The sequence below is a fragment of the Ochlerotatus camptorhynchus genome, unplaced genomic scaffold (assembly GCF_037179485.1).
Source record: "Ochlerotatus camptorhynchus isolate MF236.1 unplaced genomic scaffold, CSIRO-AGI_Acam_v1.1 ptg000105l, whole genome shotgun sequence".
NCBI lineage: Eukaryota > Metazoa > Arthropoda > Insecta > Diptera > Culicidae > Ochlerotatus > Ochlerotatus camptorhynchus.
The window spans coordinates 4488243-4505277 of record NW_027040595.1 but is presented as its reverse complement, the minus strand read 5'-3'; the positions used below and the strand labels follow the sequence as shown (position 1 = coordinate 4505277).

The 17035-nt window shown below is 43.4% G+C and overlaps 2 protein-coding genes across 2 annotated transcripts in view; one reads left to right on the top strand and one right to left on the bottom strand.

The window, feature by feature from the left end:
* Positions 1 to 2466, top strand: part of eIF5B (eukaryotic translation initiation factor 5B) — a 306531-nt gene extending 304065 nt beyond the window's left edge. The window contains exon 9 of the mRNA XM_065219537.1: positions 1886 to 2466. Coding sequence (XP_065075609.1) covers positions 1886 to 1993 — 108 coding nt within the window. The 3' untranslated portion in view covers positions 1994 to 2466. The remainder of the gene's footprint in view (positions 1 to 1885) is intronic.
* A 6135-nt stretch (positions 2467 to 8601) lies between these two features.
* On the bottom strand, positions 8602 to 10616 carry LOC135699251 (uncharacterized). The gene is made up of 2 exons (XM_065219452.1): positions 10071 to 10616; positions 8602 to 8736 (listed from the first exon to the last, which is right to left on the bottom strand). Exons 1-2 carry the CDS (start codon positions 10614 to 10616, stop codon positions 8602 to 8604), a joined length of 681 nt encoding a protein of 226 aa, XP_065075524.1.
* Positions 10617 to 17035: the final 6419 nt, after the last annotated feature.

The window sequence follows — 17035 nt, the reverse complement described above, 5'->3', positions numbered from 1 at the left end:
AAATAGAGGATCAAGTTGATCAAGTTGATCAAGTTGAATACATGAAAAGACAGTGCCTTGACCAAATCTTGTATCTAATCATTACAAAAAGACAAAATATGAAGGAGACTGGATATTTCTCGCGTAACATTTGAAAAGGGCCTATCCTCGTTGATCGATTCTCTTCATCGACTTTCTCTTTGGTTTACCACGGCAACATAAACAAATTTCTCGCAGAGCTCGCAGAACAGTTCGACAGAAGATGATGTTAGCTTGCGCCTGAAACAACGCACTGAATGGGAAATCCATTTGCAGTCGGGTTATCCACGAAAGTAAAAATCGATGAAGAAAATCGATCAACAATGATAGGCCCTTTTCTCGTGTTGCGGGAGATTTCTTAGGCAAATGCCAAACGACAGAATAAATATCACCATATATCGCTAAGATATTAAAGTTTCGGTGGTAAATGTACATTTTTGTACCACTAAATTGTATTGGCGAAGCTTATGTCATGACATTTTTCTCCTTAACATTTGCATGACATTTTGATTAAAAGCGAGGTTTGGATTTTCGCTAATTTTTCTATCCAGTGGTGGCACCTTTACTTAAGTGCAGCGCTATTGTATTTGTCACTTAAATGCTGACAGAGTTGGCAGTCTTCTTGATATATTTATGAATGGCCCTCATATTTCACATTGACGGTGGATGTCAAAATGACGTTTTTTATTCGAATAATCGATTATTCGATTAACGATCCGAAAAATAAATTATGTTTAATCGGTTATATCATGTCAAGTAAGCATTAACATCTCAAGAGGGTCATCATCCATGGTGTTGAACATGTTCTGCATGCTCATACAAAGGTGGAAAAATGACAGCACAGCCATCAAAAAATAATCGGTTAGTTATAAATCGAGTTATTAAAAAATGGGACATCTTTAATTTTTGGTGTGATTGTTTTGATAAAAAAGCGCAAAATTTCAACACTTCTGAGGGGGTAGCATAAGCACAAAAACACCTTGCATACGGGGGTTAATCAATGGAGGAAAGGGACCGTGAAAGAGGACACTAAAATAGAAAGTTTTTTCCGTCTGTTTTATCTTAGCATTGTTCTTTGCTGTTACTGTGTGTAACATATCATCAAGCCATTGAATCATATTTCTTTAAAACTTGCTAAATGAACACAATTTCGATAATTTTCAAGAAATCAAATATAATTTGCGGTTGTATGCAAAGCATTTTAAAGTAATTTCTGAGAAATTTCCTTCCGAAATGCCAAAAAGGTATCAGAAAAACAATGCTCAAGGTAAAGCTAAACTGAATTCACAGCAAAATTTATGTCCGTCAAATCAGTCGCAATAAATCGAAACGCTATTGTAGAGAAAATTACGTTTCCGTCAAATAAACAAAATTTCCATTCGTTATCCCGGAAAACGGAATGGAAAATATTTATAAATGAAGCATTGTTCCGGGTATTCCATTTTAAATCTTATTTTGATTACGACGGAGCCGTCGCCCTTTCGTTATGGAGCCAAATCCACCCCAAAAACATGGGAGTTGTTACCAATGACGTCATTGCTCTGGTGGTGCTTCCTTTTGCACGAACAGCGTTGACCTATTTTCCCTCCCTTCTCAATTCAAAGCGGAACGATCCCCTGGATATTTCCCGAACCTACTGAACGAAAGCACAATGAACTGCGCATATCCCAAATGCTGCTGCTGCTGGTTGTGTTGGTGCGTTTCCATTTTTCTTTGAACGAAAGAAAATCAATGAAAATGTAGGTCATTCAAGTGCCAGCTGGGCATGAATGAAAATTTTATCAAGCCGACAACTTTTGAATGGACTTCCTGGACCTGTTTACAACTGTTGTTTATTAATGGATTATTCCCCCTTGTGTATTTTCAGATATCCCGTCAAAGTATTGATGCCTGCAAAGACTACTTCCGAGATGACCTATTAAAATCGGACTGGGCCCTGATGGTGGAGTTGAAGAAAACGTTCCAGATTCTGTAGTTCTGCGGCGTAATGGTTGTTATTCTAGTTTGTGTTTTTTCCTCAAACCGATCCCTGTCAGCTGCAGGAGGAGGACCTGCTATTTTACATACCCCTCCTTTTTCATCCTACACCCTATTGCAGGATCGATGCAAACGAAACGCATAACTACGGAATAACTAACTGAAAGGAGGAACAAATCTAGTGAACGTTTTCCATTTTTTTTAGTCGTAACAATCAGCTACTGTACTCTGAACCCCAAGTAATTTTACTTAACACAGTTTTACTCTGCTAGGTATTTAAACCAATTGTTTAGCATCGTTTCGAAGAATATCTAGTTGTTTGGAACATTTTCAATGGTTTGTTTGAATCGTAGATCTAGGAAGTGATTGTGATTGCTAGCCGTTTAGAATTGATGACAGGGAGTGATTGCAAAGATTCTAAAACCGAAAGTTATTGCATAAGATCTTGTAATAAAAGAAATCAACAATATCTCCGAGCAGAGCTTTCAGTTGAAAGAACGTTCCTTTTTGACGATAGGTAGATTTAGGTAGGTATCTAGATTATATGAAGCGTAGTTTGTCTTATCAACCGTAGCATAGAACGAATGTTTGCTTTTCCAATCCCGTGTGTGCAATAGTTCAGCGAACTTGTTTCTTGGCAAACAAATGCAAATCAAATAACTCCAAAGCTGCTGAAAAATCATAACAACCAACCACACCGTACATCAATATTGTTATGACAGAGGATCAATATACACACACAGTATTTTACTTTGCCTCGTACTGATAAAATAGTCGTGACGGGTAGGTATTTGCAAATAAAAATAGCACCCATTGTTATAAGACCGCGTCGGAGCAGCAACGCAGCGCAGCGCAGAGGTTGGCCTTCGATAGGAAACGGTCAGTCAACGTCAGTCGAAAATCGAGGTAGGTACAGAAGTCCCGCGCTGACTGAAATAGTCGATAGCCCGATAGCAGCCCAGGACGAGATATGAAGCAACAACCAGCCATCGTTGAACGTCGTCTTGATGGATTGTTTTTGTTTACATTTGGCAGGGTGCGAAATATTTTCTACTTTATTCATCACCTTTTGGTCGACAGAGTGGCACCGCGGTTTTATGGATAGACTGTTTGGTACAATCGAGTATGATGCCGTATGTAGGTATGTAGGTAATGTCTGATGTTCTTGGCAGACTCTGGGGTTATAATTTTGGTGACCCGAGCAAAGTTAGAGATCAAATTGAAATCAGAATTTGCTGTTATCATGTAAATTATTTCGAAACTCCATTTGATCTCATTTTGGTTGACATAGCAAAAAGGAAAGCAAAATTTTTCACTGTTCTGTTGAATCGAATGGAAAACTAATTCTGCTTTCAATGTGATCAATTGGATTACTGATTTTGCATTCATAATATTTGATTGAATACGGGCCTGGCTCAAATCCCACCTCGCGCTAGACACGACCTAAAATGTGTTAAACAAAACAAATAAACAGAATTCGTTAGAGAGATGAAGTTAAATCAAATTTTAAACAAGAAATTAACAGCAGAACTTCAAGATAAGTTGCTTTGGTTTAAAAAGTCTTGATTGCATATTGAAAGAACGATATGATATCAGACTTCTGCCACGACAATTGAAATCAAAATGAGTTTTCATTATAATAAGAACTACAAACTTTAATATCGATTTGCTTTCATTTTGTTAACCGACTTTGCTCGGGGAAGCTATCTTAATTTAAAGCGCGAAGTGTGAGCATTGGCGTAGTTAATAGGAGTGCCAAAGGGGCCAGGCCCCCTCCCGAATTATCTAGCCCCCCTCCAGAACTTTTGGGTTTTTTTTTATTCATCGGTATTTTGTCAAGCTTGTCAAGTTCGCTGTTACTAATCTTTTTTAAAGTCCCTACTGTTCCCTGGGCTCAGGGCCAATTTTTAGAGCCTGAAGACGTCTTATTCTGTCATCGATTAAATATTGATATAATATGATTTATCAAAATTTCACCTTCTAGACCGGGAATTGTAGATTATTTAACAGTTTGTATTGAACCAACGGCCGCCATCTTGGATTACAAAATGGAATCTGGCATCGATTTCCAGCCTCTACACGTCGTTTCATTTTCTGAAATACTCATACTGTAGAGTATTTTACAGTTTTTCTTGAACCGATGGACACCATCTTGGATTCCAAAATGGCGTCTGACATTGATTTCCGGTCTCTACACGTCATCCCCTATCCGAAAATACCCATATTGTAGCGTATTTTACAGTTTTTCTTGCCCCGATGGTCGCCATTTTGGATTTCAAAATGGCGTCTGACATCGATTTCCGGTCGATCTCTACACGTCATCCCCTATCCGAAAATACCCATATTGTTGGGTATTTGACAGTTTTTATTGAACCGACGGCCGCCATCTTGGGTTTGAAATTGGTGTCTGGCTTCGATTTCCGGCCTCTACACGTCGTCCCCTTCCCAAAAATATCCATATTGTAGGATATTTGACAGTTTTCTTGAACCGATAGCTGCCATCTTGGATTCCAAAATGGCGTCTGACATCGATTTCCGGCCTCTGCACGTCATCCCTTTTTTGGTTCTTGTTCTCACATTGCACAGCAACATCTTATATGGACAAGCTTTCGAGACATAACATATTAAGGAAGTTCATGTGCACACTAGCGCCGCGTAGTGGGAGAGTTCTGAAATAATATGACCATCATCTGAAAGGACTTAGTCAACTGAACAACGAGATACAGCTTGTTAAACGAAATCTTCATTAGTCGGAACTGGTCCCCGCGGATCACTCGCGTAATAGGTAGCGTGCATTCGGATTGAGGTTAAAAGTATGTTGTTCTAAGTGACACTGACTTTTATTGCGACCGTAAAGAACAAACATTACAAATCTAATTAAATCGAATGGACTGTATATTCTTCGGACGACGACCGACACAACCAAGATGCTGGAGATCACTGACTATCTGATCTGATCTGCTGTACATGCGACAGTACTCTCCTACCGAAGATCCACCACTACTATCCCTATCAACCACTGCTATCAATACTATATACCTAAAGGGTGTCCACGATGAAATTGCCACACACAAAATTGATTCGCAAAATTCGAGTTTTCATCCGATTGCCGTCAAATTTTCAGGGATTGAGAAATAACTATTAAACTTCATTTTACCATTTTACTCGTATTTTATTTACAGTCCATACGCAAATGCCCGCACCTTGGCCTTAACCCCGGCCATAAAATTCTGCACAACCTGTGAATCAACCGTTTTTTGCATGTAAACCCATACTTTCTTCAGTTCCTCGACTGTCTTCACTACCTTAGGTCGTTTAAGAAGGTGCTGCTTCATAATCGCCCAGTACTTCTCGATGGGGCGGAGCTCCGGAGTGTTGGGAGGGTTGAACATTTCGGCACGAAATTGACCTTATTGTCCGCATACCATTTCAGCACGTCCTTGGAGTAGTGGCATGAGGCCAAATCCGGCCAGAAGATTGTTGGGACGTTGTGGGCCTTCAGGAGAGGAAGCAGCCGCTTCTGGAGGCACTCTTTTATGTACACCTGTCCGTTCATCGTGTCCTGGGTCACGAAAGGTGCACTCCGCTTCCCGCACGTGCAGATGGCTTGCCAAAACTTGCCTTCTGAGTGCGGACATGCTCCGGAACGCTGAACTTATCCTTGGCCGTGAAAAACAGGTTGCCGGGGATCTGTTTGAAGTCGGCCTTCACATATGTTTCGTCGTCCATGATGCAGCATTCAACTTTCGTCAGCATGTTGAGGTACAACTTCCTGGCACGGGTTTTGGCGGACTTGTTCTGCTTCTCGTCGCGATTAGGGGCCTTTTGTACCTTGAACGTTCGAAGCCCAGCCTTAGTTTTGGCCTTCTGGACAAAACTTCGGCTTAGGTGCAGCTTCTTAGCCACATCCCTAACGGAGGCGTTCGGATTTCGGTTGAAGGCCCCAACTACGCGGTTGTGATTTTTGGTGTTGTACGGAATACTTTTTCCTTCACTTCTGGGCTTCCGATCGGTGGTCAACCGTTCCTCGAACCGCTTAATCACTCGCGACACCGTGGAATTCGCGATTCCCAACGGTTTAGCGATGGAACGATGCGAGAGATCCTTGTTCTCGTGATGAATGCGCAAGATTTTATCACGCACGAGCTGTCCGACACTGGATACTGCAACGTAGGTTCTCGAAGTTTCGATTCCTGTCGAAGATAAACATGGCTGTAATCCAATACATGGGTTTACAGAGGAGACACGTAACTCATGGTTCGCCCCCTGGCGTTAAAACGGACGGAATATCCATAAGTTGCCAAAGTTTGCCCCTTGGGGGCATTGAACACTCATCTGCTGGGCAGTGACTTACTGCTGATGACACGATGCGATGAACGGTAGAAGCGATATCGAGATGGAACTAGCCTTAGCTGCGATGACATCTAGTGATTGATGAATATCCTTCATTGGGCTAGAGAGCACGAATGGCTAGCGGACGTTGGGTGTCCACATCTCTGACAAAAAAAAACAAAGCAGTAGGTTCAAACGAAAAACACAGGTGGGTTGAACGTAACTTGAGTGTTTCCCCCAGGCATCCACGGCAAGATTTGTGCCGTCAGTTGCCTAAAGTGCCCCAAGTGGAGGCTTAAATACTTAATTCTACTTCACGGGTAACGATTAACTGATGCTAGATGCCTTATTGGGTTTCTTCATCCTGCGGCTGATTGTCCCGAATTGGGAGGATGCATATCTTCTGGATTCCTCGACGAAACGTTCCGTACTGCGTGCGAATGGTGACAACCCTAACGTTGCCATCCGTCCTGGGGTGAATTTCCGTGATTCGTCCTAACTGCCACTTCAGCGGAGGAAGATTGTCTTCCTTCACTAATACCATCGTTCCGATATGGAGATTATTCCTTCTTCGTGTCCACTTATTTCGGTTGTGAAGATCTGACAAATAATCAGTCGACCAACGCTTCCAGATCGTTTGGCTGAACTGCTGCACTCGTTGCCATCTGCTCAATCTGTTCTCCTGAACTTCCACGAGACTGGGCTCCGGAATTGCTGTAAGCGGACGTTGTACCAAAAAGTGCCCAGGAGTTAGCGCTTCTAGATCTCGATGGTCGTTGCTTAACGGGGTGATCGGCCTACCCGAGCAGGAGAAAATACCTTATTGATACCAAATTCAGGTATGAAAATAGCATAACTGGCAACCTAAATATGGTATTGACGAGGCTGACATAAGAGGTAAAATACCAAAAATAATACCTAAAAAATGTTCTACGAATAACGAACTTATAAATAATTTAGTTATTACAATAACAAACGGATAACAGACACTTTTTTAGATGCCAGAATACCATAGTTTGTTATTTCGAAGGTTTTCTAATACCAATTCAATAACACTTTTAGGTGTTATTGTCTACAAACTGAAAGATCGCATTTTGTTATTTTGGTATTTATTTGGTATTGTACAAAATATTTCGATAACTGAATAATATCAAAACAAGGTTTTATACCACAAGCATACCAAATACTGGTATCATACCACATGAAGATATTCATTTGTTATCGATTAGCTATCGGTTCCTGCTCGGGTAGAGTTAAGACAGGCTTCAATCTGTGTGACAATCAGGGGTTGAAACTGTTGACGTTTTTTACGACACTCGCTTCGTTGTCATGCGCGACAGTCTGTTTTTATTCGTACTCTCATGCTCTACCGTCGTCTTTCTCACACAACACAACCGGTAGAATAACATTCGAGCAAAAAGAAAATTATCAAATAACTATCATATGACATGAGTGATTTCGTTCTAATTCCTCAGTTTGGTGTAAATTAAACCATTTCTGATCAGAAATTTTATTCCTAGGCCATCATTGCTTGCTATTTTCAGAATTCACTCAAGCACAACATCAGCAGCTCTTATTATGAGAAAAACTAAAATACATACATTCGTGACCGTCTTCGGCGAAAGTGTCGTATGACAGAGCCTGTCATATGACATTTGAGTTTGGTAGTGTACTATGATAGCTTGTTTTGCAAGTGTCGGAGGCAAAGGCAGTCGATTATCACAGAAAATGTGTCGACTACCGTGACCGCTTACAAGACTGGTGACAATAGTCAGCATCTCATCTGGACGGAGCACATTCGTTCCAATTACTCGTCTCATGTGTCCCTTGATAGACTTCACGGCCGCTTCCCATAATCCGCCAAAGTTCGGTGATTTGGCAGGAATAAACTTGATTTCTATTGCTTCCTTGGCTGCTTCTGTCACAATTGCGTTCTTGAATTGCTCCTCTTGAAAGAGTCGGTGAAGCTCGCTTAACTCTCGTCGAGCTCCTACAAAATTCGTAGCGTTGTCACAGAAAATCACTTCGGGCTTCCCTCGTCTGGCAACGAATCTCTTCAGGGCAGCTATGAAAGCTTCTGTCGTAAGATCTGCTACCATTTCTATGTGAACGGCTTTAACCACTAAGCAGACGAACACGCATAAATAACACTTCACCGGAGCTCCTTTACGTGAAGCGTAACAAACATTGAACGGACCGCAATCATCGAGTCCAATGCGCGAAAATGCAGGAGCCGGTGAAACTCGCTCCATAGGCAAATCCCCCATCAGCTGTTCATGAACTCGTGGCCGTGCTTTGAAGCAGAATACGCATTCGTGGATTATTCTCCTTGCCAGGTTTCTTCCATAGAGCGGCCAAAATCTTTCCTTCATTCATGAGAGCATCAGTTGCGGTCCTCCGTGGAGGAGTCTGTGATGATAGTCAACCATGATAAGTTTTGTTAATGGATGACTGCTGTCTAACACCATAGGATGTTTTCTTCCAAACGACACTGGAGCATGGCGAAGTCTACCGCCAACATGAATCAATCCATCTCTCAACTCAGGATCCTTCGTATGCAATCTGGACCCTGGCTTCACTTCACCCTTCGCTGCTAGATCCGAAAGCTCAATTGGAAAACATTCAGATGGTGCCAGTTTCACTAAAGCGATCAATGCTCCTTCGTGTTCCGTAGCGCTGAGTACTCCAGTTCTCCTAAAGGTTCGGTTGTTTGGTTTGCAGTTGTAAGCGAAGCGTAGCATCCATGCCGTCAAACGAATCAGCTTAAGTAGCGAGGAGTGCATGGTAAATATTTCACTAGGAGGTAGCATTTGCAACGCAGCCGTAACTAACGGTCTTTCCTCCAATGTTACAGAATCCAAGTGCTGGCCGGAAGCTTCGTTGACACGTGGCCACGCATTCGATTCCTTTTGCAGACACTTGGGACCATTCCACCAAACCGAGCTTTCTGCAAGTTGTAACGGTGTCACACCTCGAGAGATAATGTCAGCCGGGTTTTCACAGCCAGGCACATGGTTCCAAACGCCTTCTCGCGTGATGTGCGACACTCTGTTGGCTACAAAGGCTTGTCATCTAGACGGATGCGACGACAGCCAACATTTTACGATGGTCGAATCAGTCCAGAAGTAAATGCTCGCTGCAATCCGAAGGCTCTCAGAAACTGTTTCGTACAAGTGCGCCAATAGTAAGGCTGATGATAATTCTAGTCTGGGTATCGATTGTTTTTTCTTCCGCTTGCCTAAATCTTGCAATGGCGCCACTTTAGATTTGGCCATCACCAATCGAACCGTAACCTTTCCCTCTTGTGTGACACATCGTAGGTAGATCACTGCACCGTACGCCTTTTCTGAGGCGTCACAGAATCCATGAAGTTCGCATGAGACCACATTTTTGTCAAATGCAATCCAGCGGGGTACGGAAACTGAATCAAGTCGACCCAGATTGCTCCTGAACTCCAGCCATCGTGATTGTAAGTCCGCGCTCAACGGTTCATCCCAACAATATTTTTCTCTCCAAAGTTCCTGGAGGAACATTTTCGTAATTGGGACTGATGGATTCCAGTATGGCATTTTGAACCAAAATAAATCCGATGCTGGTTCCCAGGTCAGACCAAGGGTCTTCACGGTGGAAGTCGAATCAAAATCAAGTATTGCCGGTTGGTTCGAATGCAACTTTCGGAGATTAAACCCGGCGGAACAGAGAAGAGATAGAACGTCAGTGCACAGTTGTTGGCCTTCCTTTACAGAATGTGCTCCAGTCAGCATATCGTCAACGTAGAAGTTGTTATTGATGACATTAGCTGTATCTGGATGAGTATTCTCTCCTTCTTCAGCACACTTCTTCAAGCATCTGGTCGCTAGGTATGGCGCAGACGACGTGCCGTAGGTTACCGTAGTCAATTGGTACGTACGCAGCGGCTCATCAACGGACTCTCGCCAGAGAATCCTCAGAAGTGGTTGATCTTGTAGGATGACGTTGATCATGCTGTACATTTTTTCAACATCGCCAACGATCGCGTACTTGTGGAGTCGGAAGTAGATCAGAATACTTAGCAATTTCCTTTGTACCACCAGACCCACCATCAACGCATCGTTCAATGAAACTCCTGAATCTGTGGCACACGACGCGTCAAACACTACCCTAAGCTTCGTCGTAGTGCTATCGGGTTTCATAACTGCGTGATGGGGCGTGTAAAAGGTATGCCTCGGCTCATCTTCGTCGTCTTTTATCTCTATCATGTGACCCATCATCAAATACTCGTGAATAAACGCAGTGTACAGAGCCTTCATCTCTGGATTCGCATTCGATTCAAGCGTTTCTCGAGCGCCATGAATCGCTTGGTGGCTATTGCTTTTGAATCTCCCAACTGCTTCATCACATACTCTTTTTTGGGAAGTGTTACACGGAATCTTCCGTCAGGATCCCTTGTTGTTGTTTGTTCGAAGATGGATTCACACGTGGATTCTTCGATGGATAGGCAGCTCTTCGTCCGGCACGTCTCTAGTTCCCAAAAACGTGCAAGCTGCTCATGGATCTCTTCAGTGGTTCCCGACGTTGCAACTGTAACGCTGAAGGTGGAGGTGGGATTCTCGGGTATTTCTCCAGCCACTATCCAACCCAGTTTAGTATTGCATAAGATCGGACCAGTTTCCCAAAGTCTCTTCTGCTCTCATTGCATCAACGGCATTAGAGTCGAAGAAGCTTGGATCGGCGAGTCGAATATCAGCAGGCAACTTCCAGGAACTGATGTCAATGTTGTGCTGCGGCAAGTTCAAGGTGATTCGAGGCAGGACATAAAACTTTACTGTGGTTTCGAATGATGAATATCGAGACAGGATCTTCGCCAACACCGATTGTTTGCACACCGTTGACGAATCACCGACACCGTTCACTGGTAAATTTTCACGGTACCATTATCCAACAATGCACGAACGAGAATCGTATTTCCGGAGCAGTCAGCGAGTTTCACGATCGCGGTTGACAGGAGTGCTGTGTTTCGCTGACTTTGAATGTTGTGTGAAGTAGCAGTGTGATGACTGGTGGATGGCGTGTTTGTGAGAGGTGGCTGTCGTGTAAATTGCGAGGTAGTAGTTAGGAATGGTGGTGTTTGTGGATTAGATTGAGTGTTATTCGTCCGGGATTGGCCCTGAGATTGCGATTGCTGTTGCACCTGATACGGTGAACGAGGCTGTATTTGAGGGTTCGCGTTCACGGCTTGAGGCCTGTTGGGGCTGTTCTGAGGTTGACTCTGGGTGTTAGAATTGGGAGGAGCATACGGGTGTAGTAGATGATGGTGGCAGTGTCCACGCTTCGCACAGGTGCGCCTGGAACAATCTGCCACAAAGTGTCCAGAGCACAGACAATTCAAACATAAACCGAGTCTGCGAATGATCATTTTCCTATCGACTACCCTCATTTTGCTGAACCGGCGACACTGATCAATACAGTGCTGTCCACCATTGAAGATCTGGCAATTGCTTGTTGATGGTATAGCAGTGTGAAGTGCAGAGCTCTTGAATGGTCGTCGTTGCTCAACTGTGCATCGGCCAGACGTCGAATGTAGAATTGCACAGTGCTGCTCAAGAAACTCCGCCATTGCTGCATATTGAGGAATATCTTTGGATGCATGGCGTGTCTCCCAGTGGCGGAGAGTTGTGGTATCAAACTTCTGCGACAGCATGAATGCCAGGATCGTACTCCAATTTTCAGTGATCTCCCCCAACTTCTCTAGCTGTTGTAGATTGACCTTGAACGTCATTAGGATGTTGTTCAGAATTTCAAATGATTCCGACCTCATTGCTGGAACAGCAAACAGCGCCTTCAGATGTTCGTGGGCTACCAGCTTGTGGTTCTCGTACTTCATCTCAAGAATGGTCCAAGCAATATGGTAGGTCGCCGCGGTAACTTGAACCTAATTAATTTGAAGCAGAGCATCATCTCGCAAAGAAGCTCTCAAGCTCAAGTAGTTAAACTTGTCCATCATGCTCAAATCCCCATTGTTGTGGATCAAAGATTTGAAGTTGTCCCGGAAATTAATCCACTCCTGCAGTTTGCCGGAAAACGTAGGTAATTTCAGATCTGGATATTTCATACGAGATGTTTGAAGTGGATTGACAGTCACTGGTTGGCGTTCCGCAACAATTCCAGGATTTCTCGGAAGCTTGACAAGCAGTGCAGATTTCAGAAGAAAGTAAATATTCTCGACATCTTTGTAGGCACGACTGCTGTCAGCACGGGCATCAGCATTAGTTGTACCAGCATCATCATCGCGAGAGCTTTTGAAAGTCTCCGCATCTTCAGCCTCATCTAAAATCACGTCGATTTTTACTCTAACGGTACAAAACTTGTCGAAGATTTCATCCAGTTTCATCAGACGCACCTCAACTACATCCTTATCGCGATCCTCTTGATAGTTGTCCACAAACTCTTGCACGTTTTCCAGCGACGCCTTCAACTGCTTTTCCTGCTTCACCAACTGCCTCAGATCGGAGGAGGGCATCCTTCAAACTTCAACAGTACACTTCACTAGAGAACAGAATCACTCCCAAGACCTCAAGCAGAACGAATTGACAGAGTTGACAGCCCAATTATCAACCACATAAAGGGTGATACGGTCAAAATTTGGTCAAGGGAAAACGCGTGTAAATCGGTGAAATCGTTTATTTAAAAAATCAAATTAAATTTCTTTTTTCAAGTTCAATTAGTATAAAATTCAGGAAAAATATTCAGTTAGGCTTCCGCTTTTCCAAATCCGAATTGCCGGGCCTAACGCTTGACCCCTGCCATCAGATTTAGTACAGCCACCTTGCCCACCTTCTTCGCCGCAGAAAGCCAGTTTGCCTTGAACTGCTGCTCGCCCTTAGCAGTTTTTTTGGTCTTCTTTAGGTTCCGCTTGACAATAGCCCAGTATTTCTCAATTGGGCGGAGCTCTGGCGTGTTGGGAGGGTTCTTGTCCTTGGGAACCACCTGCACGTTGTTGGCGGCGTACCACTCCATGGCCTTTTTACCGTAATGGCAAGATGCCAAATCCGGCCAAAACAGTACGGAACAACCGTGTTTCTTCAGGAAAGGCAGCAGACGTTTATTCAAACACTCTTTCACGTAAATTTCTTGGTTGACAGTCCCGGAAGCTATGAAAATGCTGCTTTTCAAGCCACAGGTACAGATGGCTTGCCAAACCAGATATTTCTTTGCGAACTTTGACAGTTTCATGTGCTTGAAAACATCTGCTACCTTTCCCCTTCCTTTTGCCGTATAAAACTCCTGTCCCGGAAGCTGCTTGTAGTCGGCTTTGACGTAGGTTTCGTCGTCCATTACCACGCAGTCAAACTTCGTCAGCATCGTCGTGTACAGCCTCCGGGATCGCGCTTTGGCCGTCGTATTTTGTTTATCATCGCGATTTGGAGTCACTACCTTCTTGTAAGTCGATAGTCCGGCTCGTTTTTTGGCTCGATGCACGGTTGTAGACGATACACCCAGCTTATTTGCGGCATCTCGGAGAGAGAGGTTAGGGTTTCGCTTGAAACTACCGGCAACTCTCTTTGTCGTCTCAGCGGCTTCCGGTTTTCGATTTCCCCCCGATCCAGACTTCCTGGCTGTCGACAAACGTTCCCCAAACACTTTAATTACATTTGTAACGGTTGATTTGGCAACTTTTAGCGATTTTGCCAACTTTGCGTGCGAGTAGCTCGGATTTTCGCGATGCGCGAGCAAAATTTTGATACGCTGCTCTTCTTGCTTGGACGGCATTTTGACAACTGAAGAGTGAATTCCAAAATCAAAATAGGAGCAACATTCTACACACACACACCTTCAAAATGAGGGGTGTTCAGGTTTTTTAAATGCAAAATTGAAAGAAATACGTCAAGTTGATATTGACCAAATTTTGACCGTATCACCCTTTAAATGTGGGAATTTGTCATATGGCAAATCGCAACGGTACCATGTACTAAATCATCAACCGGAGAAACTCAAAATATATTCTCCACAAATGCAAATAAATTTTGTCGAAACTCGCAATATAATACGGCAAGCGGAACAATGCGCCTTTATCTTGATGGCGTCACATGCAGACCACGTCAAACCAAGCCACCTCAACCACACAATCACACACACTCTAGCTACTTATCTGACTCCTAGATGATAATCCTCCGGGGGTGAATATGATGACGAAAACACAACATCCAGGAATCCAATCAATAGTCCTTGGTTAAACGTATGCTGCGTATTAATCACACACGTCACAATATTCCTTCGGGTTGGCAGTAAAAACCATCGACTACCGAGCACCGCTAACAAGATCAAAGTTCGCTGATCTTATACCGAGTACACTGACCGACGAACAATAGTTTGACCGCACAATGCATTCACGCCACGCCACACTATTCTAAGAACGTGGTCCCGAGGATTGACCATATCCGGTTCGAAGGACCAAATGTTAAACGAAATCTTCATTAGTCGGAACTGGTCCCCGCGGATCACTCGCGTAATAGGTAGCGTGCGTTCGGATTGAGGTTAAAAGTATGTTGTTCTAAGTGACACTGACTTGTATTGCGACCGTAAAGAACAAACACTACAAATCTAACCATCAACCACTGCTATCAACCACTGCTATCAATACTATATACCTATTAGAAAGTCGGTATACAGTTACACATGTACCGAACCATGCGACAAAGAGAAGAGAGATAAATCTTTAACGGCTTGATATGATCTGATCGTACAGTGAGTTCTATACTCGTCTATACTTACCTATACGTAACACAGCTTATACAGGAAGTTCACTTGCACGCTAGTGCCACGTAGTGAGTGGGTTCTAAACTAATATGACCATAATCCGAAAGAACTTGGTCAGCTGCACAACTTTGCTCAAGACAGCAACTTTCTATATGGCCAGGCTCTCGAGATACAGTTTATATATGAATTGCACATGCACACTAGCGCTGCGTAGTGGTAGAGTTTTGAACTATCCAAAAGGACATGATCACCTGAACAACTTAGCTGAAGACAGTAACCTTCTATATGGCCAGGATGTTGAGATACAGCTTATACAGGAAGCTCGTGTGCACAATAGCGCTGCGTAGTGAGAGAGTTCTGAACTAATACATCCACCATCCGAAAGGACGTGGTCACCTGAACAACTTTGCTGAAGACAGCAACTTTCTGTATAGCCAGGATCACAAAATATTCTAACTTGGATCCAACGTTCCATATATTATAACGCCCGTCATTAGTAATATAAAATTGAAGCGCCTCTTGCGGCGTAGCTCCCAATTAAACCTTAATCCAATGACACAGGCTTGTTGGTCTATCCCAGTACAACAACTTTGTCGAAGTATAGCTTTATATATTGAAATAAATGAGATAATCCACCACAGCCCCTATTAGTGAAAATCCCTTTAAGCTGTGGGTATCCTTATTCGCAGATAGCCCGGCAATAAGGATTCCCGACTGTATTCTAACATTGTGACCGTCGTCACATGAAACTACCATGGTATCCCAATACTTTTAAACTAGTCTACTCTTTATTGACCACACAATTTGGCACACATAATCAATGAAACCTGCTTCATACCAAACACCCGAGCAAATGCCACATCGATGACGTAAATGCACGGCCACTTGTTTCGATTGCCCCGGATTCGCCATCAACCCATTCGGCAAATTCGGTCGTAATTGTCGCGAATCGCGATAGCCAATTTGGCACCACATTATTGCCCCCCCGTCTGTAGTTGTCCCACTCTCGGCCAACAATACGCCTCAGCGGGACGACAATAATCGATTCTGCAATTGGTTGCCGTCGATCGATTCGCTGGGGTGTGCTTCATTGATATTCCAATCAAGAACCGATTCGATTTGAGGCCCCGGGTTGATCCTTTTATGGGAATGGAATTTTTTCGCACCCAGTTAGCAGCTGCTACTGGTCGTTATAGATCCGTCAACGATTGTTGTCAATAAATCAGAGGTCCCGGAGGGCATGGTGTGTGTCCGAAGTTGGTGTACAAGTTCTAAAACAGGAAAGCTTACGCTGCTGGACGTGAGTGGAATGATACATGTCGAATTGAAAATTGCTATGCAAGTTGTTTTTTTTTTAAGATAATTAAGAATAGGAATATGTATTCCTAGGCGGAATCGTAGTTGTCAACACAAGCTAAACATACGGCCCATATCCAATCGGGTAGGAACAATTTGTTCTCGTTTCCAACTGGCCGCAAGCATGCGTCGTGGTGCGGTCACTGCATGAGAGCGCAATGTAGGCCTTCTCCGGTAGTTGGTGGTTCGAATCGCGTAAACGAAGTACATCCTTATTATGCTTAGTTGATGGCAATGACGGTGACGGGTTTGTGAGTTGACGAACGATCGACGGTTGGACTGGGCTGTCGTCGTCATTTGCTATCCCTCTCCGACGGCCACGACAGCTGCTAGTTCCCATAATGTGAGCTTCAGCATCACATGAATCAAATATTCGAGTCCAAGTTCATTTGGAAAGTGTACAGTTGGTAGAACAATGGTTCAACGTTTGAATTTCCATAGAACGATCGATTCAGGGAATGTAGTATAACAAATAACATAAAAAGTATGCATTTATCTTAATTATATAATTTGTTATTGACATTGCTTAAGAAGAAAATATGAAACATTTGCCATAGCATAAACACTCTATCGATTCCAGCCTTCCTGTTTTCAAAATCTGACCGCACTCAAACAC

Bases quoted from the DNA above. Each gene is read 5' to 3' on its own strand.
- LOC135699251 (XM_065219452.1), bottom strand. From the start codon at position 10,616: ATGAAGGCTCTGTACACTGCGTTTATTCACGAGTATTTGATGATGGGT. The intron at 8,737-10,070 runs GTAAAGGAAGGC...CTATCATCACAG, and splicing joins TGCTGACTGGAGCACATTCT to ACTCCTCCACGGAGGACCGC.